Below are 9025 nucleotides of genomic sequence, written 5' to 3' on the forward strand. Positions count from 1 at the left end.
GGCAGATGTAAGAGCTGCTTATAGTTTTCTCATCGGTGCTGGTTGATTTGGGACTTGGAGGATCGGAAAATATTGCATGTCAACTTGCAATTTACAAGCACACGATGATAGATAGTTATCTTGATTACTTGTTTGGACCTGATCTATTACGTCAATCTTGTCGTGAGAATCCATGCGGTTTCTAAGATGATTTTCGGTGGCCATTACATCAGAGTTTTGATTAGTCCACTGATTAAGATCTTGCTCCACTATTTTACCCAATTCACAACTGTAGCACTAGTCACTGTATTGATTGCTGATGAAGACAGGCTCGCAGATGGGTGGGAAGAGGCCAAGGCAGCAGGTGCCCTCACCACGCGCCGCGACAAAAGGCCCTAGGCTACAGGCTGAGACCCTAGCCGAGATGAGCCAACACCAAGCGGAGGAGAAGATCACCGTCGCCATCAATGCCAACCTGCTGAAGTGTTGTGTATGCTTTGGTCCATTGACGTTGCCCCTTTTCCAGGTATGGATGCGCAGAATCAATCTCTCATGTCCAATGCTTCGGTATTACCTTGCAGTTTTGGGAAGTTCCTGATTCCTGATTTATTTAGAGTAAAGCTAAACATCACTCGAGTGATTTAAGGTCTCTTTTGCACACGAACTTTTCTACCCAACTCAAGAATGTCACATGGTCTTCTTCCCTAACTTCGGCAAGGTTAGGGTTAGGGGTCAGGGGCTTACCTGGATCCAGCAGGTGTAGGGGTAGCATGGGGTGAGGCGCGCGCCGATCGTGCTATGGGGGAAGGCGGTTGGGCGGGGCAAGCGTGGGGGCGCGATAGAGATAGCCTGACGACCTCCACTAGGTTAATATGACGGCAGTTAGAGGTGGTGGGGTGCCACCGAAGCCGGGCTGGAGGTGGCGGCGGTGGGGGAGCTCGAGCGGAGATGAAGAAGAAGACGGCGAGGAGGCACATCCAATGGTTTTAGGATTAGGCCGCTGTGGTTAGCGGCCGGGGAGCCACCAGAGCCAAGTAGGGAAAAGGAGGCGGCGAGGATGAGAGTCAGAGTTGGTGTCGAGTGTGGGCGGAGGAAGAAGAGGAGCCAAAGTGGGGAGCTGCTGGAGTGGGTCGCCAACGAGGAAGTGCTAGCCACCGGTTGTGCCTCCGTCAGCTCTACCCGACCTACGTGTGACCCTCCTCCTCCTTCTTTGCTTGCACCCAGGAAGGAGAGGGGAGCCATCAGAGTAGGGAGCTGCGAGCGGCCACCAGCGAGGAATGGCCGAGCATGTTCGTAACCCTAGACTGAGGGCTTTGCTCTGTGGAGCAACGAGAGAAGAAAGAGGAAGATGACGGAATGGAGGGAAAGATCAAAGGGGTACGCCCCATAAATAGTGGTGAGCGGGTAAGTTTGATGAAACTCTCGACTCTGTAGCCAGTAGAAGCAAGTCGCTAGGTGTTGTGAGAATTGTACTAGGGAAAACTACTTTCTTTATAGTTGACTTTTACCTCTTATGATAGCGAAAGCACTTTTGGAAGTCCAACCAAATACATCCTAATTCACCCGACATCTAGTGTCTAGTTGTCTACTCCTTGCTGTTGTATCTATTAGCATTGTTTTAATTTCTTTGTACCACTGATTCGGAATAAACAAATTGATCATCATGAAAGGGGCCATTTCTTCGCAAAATAAAGGTTTAAAATACATATTTGTGGTCATAATTCCAAGTTAGACAATCCACATGAATTGTTCGGTGTCGAAGGTCTAGTAAAACTAGGGTGAAGCTAGGTTGCTGTTAGGAGGTGCAAATACACCTCTAAAAATGCAAAAATAGTAGGTTTAATTAAAATTTCATTATATATCCACGCTTTATGACAACTGTCTATACATCATAAGGCAAGTGTACCTCCACTAATTCGCTCCAGCCGGTAAAACCCCTGTTGTTTCACTTCAATTTTCTCCTTTTGGTTGTCATGCAGTGCACGAAAGGCCACGTCTCATGCTCACGGTGCTGCACCGAGGGGTATCAGGACGACGAGGTCGAATGCCTCATGTGCCGTGAGCCAGAGACGGCCACCCGCTGCCGCGCCATGGAGCACGTCCTGCCCGGCCGGCCTGCACGTGCCATGCCCGTTCCAGCAGCACGGGTGCGCCGAGATGATCCCCTACGTGTCGGAGCAAGCCCATAAGGCGTCGTGCGCCCACGCCCCGTGCCACTGCCCTATCTCCGGTTGCGCGGGCTACGCCGGCAAGCCCCTACGCGAGCACATCCGGCAAGACCACCCCGGCGTGGTCCGCACGGTCGTCTCGCCACACTGCCTCAGGCCACTGAGGATGCGCGCACATGAGCAGGCCCGCGTGGTGAGGCTCGGCAACGGCGATGGGGACGGCGGCGCGGAGTTCCTGGTTGTCGTCGGACAATACAAGGAGTTGGGCCGCGCGCTGTCGGTGGCGCACCTCGTGGATGAGTCTGTGGACGAGCAGAATTTCAGGCACAGGATCGTGGTGATTGGCAAGGCCGGCGTCCTTTCGTTGTCCGGTGAGACCCTGGACGCCGAGCGGCTGGCGGAGCCGTACGAAGCGAGCCCGTTCCTGTTCGTCCCCAACGAGACCTGGGACTCTCCCGTGGACATCCTCGTGTTCATCGAGCTGAAATGAAGTCCCCATTTAGAAAGCAGTGGTTTATTTTATCCTATTTTTCGCAAGAACCTAGACTTTTTTTTCCAATGACATCCGCATCCAACTTTTGCATTCCAGACAGACTTGAAATGGTCCCAAGTACTCGCATTTTTTTTTAGATATGTAGCCTTTGTCATATCTACTCTTTCTCTTTCAAATGGTAAGTCATTCTAATTTTTTTTTTAGATATGTAGCCTTTGTTATAAGGTAATAAGCTGTCGGCCCTGTGGTATTCAGTACTTGGTGTTCGCTATGTTGGTGACAGATTGTGTTACTTGTGTTTGTTTCGATTGGCATGGAAATTGATCCGTGTAAGGCCTTGTTTAGATGTAGTCTGATTGACCTCAATTCACATGTATTAAAGTGGATTGAAATAAAACTTGAACTAATTTTCACCTCAATCCATCCTGACACATATGTATTGACGTGAATTCGACAATATTCAATTTGATGTCGTAGGATGCACCTCAATCCATATGTGTTGGAATAGATTAGGGTGGAATTTAGTTCAAATTCCACTCTAATCCACCCAACACAAATGGATTAATATGAATCCGACTATATTTAAACAAAGCCTAATGCATTATTGACCCTTTAGTCAGAAACGCATCAATCTTCCCTTCAACCAAACAAAAATACCTATGCTCGTGCGCGCAACTGCCTTTCTCTCCAGTCTCCACTGCCGGCACCGACAGGATGAGCGTCCAGCCCAGTTACGTGCCACTCGGGTCCGGTGACGCACCTTTTGGGCTTCCTTGTTCACACATATTGGGCTGGACTTTTCGCTTCAGCTCGGGTCCGGTGACGCGCCTGTTGGGCTTCCTTGTTCACACGGATTGGGCTGGGCTTCTCGCTTCAGCTTCATCCATTCGGCCCGGTATGGTGCTGCTAACACAACATAACATGGCGGTGGCTCTACATTCGGCGGAGCGGGCCTGCGACAACCGACGACGGTGGCTTACTTCGGCTGCAGGCTGCGACAGCTTCGGCCGACGCGAGTACACGAGCTGCAGATGCGTGTAGATGGCGCGAACGGCAACCTCGTCGATGACAAGAGAGAGAGACTCATAAAGCTGAACTGCTGAAGGTTGCGGACAAGCGCTGGCGAGCGTGCAGACGCGGTTGGAAGTAGCGCCGTAGCGGGCTGTGCCGGGGAGGACGACGACGGCGCCAGCGTACCAAAGAAACCAGTATTAGCTTACACTCTGTTTCCATTGCCAGTATGAACATGATTACCGTTTTGCGTTTACATATCCATTACTCAACCAAACGGCACCCTCCAATTCTGTCAGGTCCGTCAGGCCCCGTTCGCTTGAACTTATTAAGTCATGGTACAGTGTTTTTCTCTCGTAACAAAATCAGCATCAGTCGACTTATCAGTCACAAGAACCATCAGCTGTGCTACTTTGCCAAACACATCACATAAGTACCATCAACCTTTTGCACATTCTATGGCAACTAATCAACTATATGTAGATTGCTGCATCAAACGCTACTGGCACTGCATCCATTTCCAATTCACGTAATTTAGGCTCCGTTTGGTTCACTGGAATAACATAGGAAAAACGAAGGAATGGAGTTCCTATAGTATTTTTTACTGTACCGGCGTTTGAAACAAAGCAATTAGCGCAAACCATTCCGGAGGAAAGGCGAGCACACCTGTACTTCCGAAGGAATGAAATCAAATGAGCCCATACATCATGGAAATCTTTCCCGTGGCTCTCGCGTCCTCTCACTCACTAATCAAGGCGTTTTCTAGCAGGTGTAGGTGTTGTAGTTGGATTGACAGGCCATCAAAACTGAGTCAACACACAACATGCACGTGCCATCAGGACACGTCAACTCATGTCACTTTGTAAAGTAGTTAGCTTTTATTTACTCTAAACAATCTTATACAAACCAATACTTTCCTATGTTATTAATATTTCTGTGTTCCAAACACCAATTCCTAAAAAAAAATCCTGTATTTTTCGTTTCATACCTCTATTCCTTTTCTATTTCTGTATTTTTTTCTCATTCCTATGTTTTACATTCCTCTGTTCCAAACAAGCCCCTGACTGGATACAGCCTAGTCTACCACACGGCAGTGGGATACCATACCATCCAAGCCCACACAATTTGGGCCTGTTCGTTTGTCTGAGTTCTAGAAAAATCTGGATGATTTGGATGAATGCTGGATAAATGTGAGAGAGAAATACTGTTCCGAATGAAAAAATAAACGAATAAGCCAGGTTTAAGGGCACCCCTAAAGCAAACAGATCCTACAAAGGGTAGGCGGTAGGGATGCTATACCGCCAATTTGCCATTGCTCACATCCACAGTTCATTAGCTCACTACAGTCCTGCAATTAAGGGGGAACTGCTTCACTGCAAGAGACCAGAGTCGTTAGTGCATAAGCACAGATGAAATGAAAATGCAGAATGTCATATCTAGAGGGCAGCAGGACACATGAGATTATGAGAATAACTGCATGTCAAGGGAAAAAATTCAGTAAGCATTGTATTAACCACATGTCCATAACAGCAACAACCGTGACCAACCAATCAATAACATTCCCCCATTCTTCATTTTCTCAATTTTGTATGGAAGCACCAACAATTCCATCAGTTCTATAAACAAAGGCACATGCCATTCAACTCATTGCTACTAATTACAATGCCTATTAGCTTCCGTATTCCCACAGTAAGCTCTCTTGGCTTCCAATAATGCTAGTGTGCACTAAGCCCTTGAAGCCATGACACCAAAAAAATTCTGGAAAGAATAAACCCATCTCTCACCTTGGCCATGTGTTCATACAACAGGTGCAAAAATGCTTGCTCCTGAAGCCGATTCCAGGAAGTTCTCGAGACATGGAGAGCTCCTCTGAGCAAAATGAGACAAGCTCAACGCTTCAACTGCGGGAAGTGAAGCCTCATGCTTGGATGCTACTGCTATTGCTTGCAAGAGTTGTTGCTTGACTTTGATTCTTCCAGAATCTGGTTTATATATGTTCGGAACTTCTCAGCTTGAGGGCCAGGTCTTACAATGTTGACGTTGCTCCACTGGGAGCAAGGATCACTGAACCACCTCCTTCTACCTGTGCACCACGCACCAGGAACAGGTCTGTGACGCCAACGTCGAAGCACTTTATCATCAATCTTGTCCAACAGGGGTTCATTCTCCTTAAACTTCCGGGCAAAAGGAACCCCACTCCCTACTAGCTCATCATAATGTGTAACATTTAGGAAATGGGGCTCCATCTGAGGTGGATTGTCCCACGCCATATACCGCAAGTCGTTATTCACTGTAAAATTGCGGAAATCCGAGTTGCATGCAACCGAATGGAAATACCCCTCTAGAGGTAGCATCACGTTTGTGAAGTACATCAGGAGTGTTCTAGGGAGATTCTCCCAACCAAAAACACAGTACTCAACAAAGCGTCTGTTTAAAATGACCCATGGAGAACCTAATAGAAAGAGAATGCATGTGTTAGAAAACCATTTCATCAAGCGGGTGAAGAAACAAAGTGCAAGTAAAGAGAAATGCCTGTGAAAAATTTGAAACCATCAGGAGTGTCCCGTTTCTCTGTGGCTTGGAAGAACTGATTCCTCCCTGCCAAGTATATTCCGGCATCTACTATAACCGGTTGCACTCTCTGAGACCTACAAAAGAAGTATACTGGTGAAACTAACAGCAGTGCACTGTGTACCATTCAGTATTGCTATGTTCAGATAGAACATACTCTTTCCATCCAATGTCACTGGTGTGATCAATAAAGTTGAGGTGCCTTGGAACAGAGGAGAAAACATGAATCAAGTCTGCAGCAAGGGACAAAAACAAAACAGAGAGTCATGAACAGGAAACTCAAGAACCCCTAAGAGGTGTCAGTCAGGATACAAAAGCCAAAAGCAAAAATTAGAACATGCTAGCATCTATTAAAAACAAAATTACACTTCAATAAGAAAGGGCGTGAACTACATGTGACATAGCGGAAGCAGCACATAACACAGATCAAATTACAATACTTACCATGTACAGTATAACATAAAAAAGGCAATGTCATACAGGTAGTGTCAGAGGAAATGAGGAAAAAGGACAACATAAATCAGAGCATCAGACTGCATCCTGTGTTGAGAATTCAGTGGTGCACTTGTTAAAGCTCTCTCAATTGTTCATTAAAATGAAGGGTTAATCAGTTGCTCTCTTAGTTGTTCATTAAGACGAAGGGTTAATCCCAGCTAGATGGCACAAACAAAGCCACAGCAAGAGTTGCATAGCTTGTTCCTGACTATTAGAGTCCTCATATAAGGATGAGAGCATAAATTAGTCATGGAGTGGTTGAGCTGGTATGGTACCAAAATAGAGAATGAAGAAGACAGCATGCCAATCTAGTAGTTGCACTATATATCTCCACCTAAGGCGGCTATGGCACAACAGTCCAACAGGATTCCAAACAAGCAAGTTCTTCCAACATCACCTAAACGTAGCAGCAGCAGGCCACATCCTAATCCGGGTGGGGTAGTGGGTCTTTGGTCCTTTCAGGCATATTTATGCATTCAATTATGCTACTTGACAGATAACATTAAACACCACTTAATACAAGTCAGCAACATGCTGTGAAGAACACAAAATTGACTTTTGTAGCTACGGCTCAACCGAACAGTGGCAGTTGCTCCCCTTGCAACGGCATGTTCGTTTGGCTGGTTCGTTTACATGAGAGAGAAGTAATGCTGGCTGGTTTATATGAATAGTATCCATGTGAGGAGGCTGGCCAGCCAGCCCAGCCAGCCAGCCAATTTCGTGGCTGGTTCGTACAGCATGCTTTGCCTCCAATTCAAGAACGGAAATGGTCGGCAAACGCAATTTCGAGTCATTGGTATCCATATCGACTAAGTAAAAGAGCTCAGATTTACCTTAGATCCGGACAAGTCTGTGAAGCAAAACTGCTACTCAAACGGATCGTGCTAATAGATGGGAATCGAGCATTTGAATCTTACCATCCTGGGTGAGAAGGGGGTAGTCGGCGGCGTTGAGCGTGACGAACCAGTCCCACTCCGCATCAAGCCGGAGCATCGCGGCGGCCGCGCGGAGCGTGGCGGCGAGGCCGGAGGAGCCCATTGGGGTGCCCGCGGTGGGCCTGCCCACGACATCGACGTTCCCGAAGGCGCGCACGGCGGGGGCGGCGCGCGCGACGGCCGCGGCGAGCTCGGCGCGCTCGGAGGCCGGCGCGTCGGCGGAGAGGTGGAGCAGGTAGCGGTTCCTGGGGTGGTAGACGGCGAGGAGCAGCCGCAGGAGCTTCCTGCCGTCGCCTCGGCCGCCCGCGAGCAGGTAGGCGAAGGAGGGAGGCGCGGCGGCGCCCCGGCGCACGTAGGAGGGCGGCGGGAGGCGCGCGAAGAGCGTGGAGGAGGCGGAGAAGCCCGAGAGCGCGGAGAGGAAGAGCAGGAGCGAGACGAAGGAGACGGAGACGAGCGGGAGCAGCCACTTGTCGGCGGCGCCCATGGCTGGCTGATTGGTGTCGGCCGGCGGCAGGACGGTCGGGCGATGGCGGGCGGGCAAGCGCGCACGCTGAGTTGGTGGTTGGTGGTGGTGACGCGCCGCGCGTCACCGCCGCCGCATTCGGGGCTAGGGCTCCGGCGACGACTGCCGGGCGGCGGCGGGCGGGGGGATTAGGGTTTGGCGAGATCGCATCGGGGGAGAAGGGAAAATAGCGAGATCGGGGTGGCGCTTGGCGCCGCGCTGCTGTATTTTCTGCTCGCGGCTCGCGTGCGTTTCTCTCTTGCTTGGCAATGGGAAGATGGGGGGAACGGGAAGGGGAGGAGGGACACGAGCGTGAGGCGCGCGTCGCTTTGTACCACCGCAACACGGGGGGATCGCTTCCGCGGCCCCGGCTATTGGCCTGTGGCACACTGGCAACTGGGCACCACGTTCCCATGGGCCCAGCAGTCATACGGACGATGTAGACCTTGCCGCCTGGGTCGCGGGAGGTTACGGCACGGGTCCCGCGCGGTCAGAGCGACGACAGTCACGACGGTACAGGCGGTAAGACATCGGATGGGGGGGGGGCGAGCGAACGGCGCTTGCTTCCTTCTCACGGTTCACACTTCACCTGCCCACCCAGACACACGACACTGACGCGTGGGCCACGGAGGCGTGGTGACAATCGGAATGGTGGGGGGCGGTAGGCAGCGGGTAGCTGGGGAAGTGGGGTGGGGGGAGAAGGCGTCACGTCAGGGTGGACGTTGATTCCACTTGGTGGGGCCCAGATGGCAGAGGCGCGCAGGCGAACAGCGGCAGCGCTGACGCTTCTGTACTCTGGAGAGTGTGGCGGCGTCATGGGTCATGGCCAGCTTGGGATTTTTAATTCGTTATTACAGAATTAAATACAATC

The 9025-nt window shown here is 50.2% G+C and overlaps 1 protein-coding gene and 1 pseudogene across 1 annotated transcript; one reads left to right on the forward strand and one right to left on the reverse strand.

Annotated features, from left to right (window-relative positions):
• The first annotated feature begins 316 nt into the window (after positions 1 to 316).
• LOC136451724 (E3 ubiquitin-protein ligase SINA-like 7) lies at positions 317 to 2694 on the forward strand (annotated as a pseudogene).
• Positions 2695 to 5196: 2502 nt separating this feature from the next.
• On the reverse strand, positions 5197 to 8447 carry LOC136449655 (beta-glucuronosyltransferase GlcAT14A-like). Its single transcript, XM_066449778.1, has 4 exons — positions 7635 to 8447; positions 6380 to 6455; positions 6184 to 6299; positions 5197 to 6103 (listed from the first exon to the last, which is right to left on the reverse strand). The coding sequence occupies exons 1-4, from the start codon at positions 8134 to 8136 to the stop codon at positions 5589 to 5591; spliced, it is 1209 nt and encodes a 402-aa protein (XP_066305875.1). The 5' UTR covers positions 8137 to 8447; the 3' UTR covers positions 5197 to 5588.
• Positions 8448 to 9025: the final 578 nt, after the last annotated feature.

The sequence above is a fragment of the Miscanthus floridulus genome, chromosome 5 (genome assembly GCF_019320115.1).
Source record: "Miscanthus floridulus cultivar M001 chromosome 5, ASM1932011v1, whole genome shotgun sequence".
NCBI lineage: Eukaryota > Viridiplantae > Streptophyta > Magnoliopsida > Poales > Poaceae > Miscanthus > Miscanthus floridulus.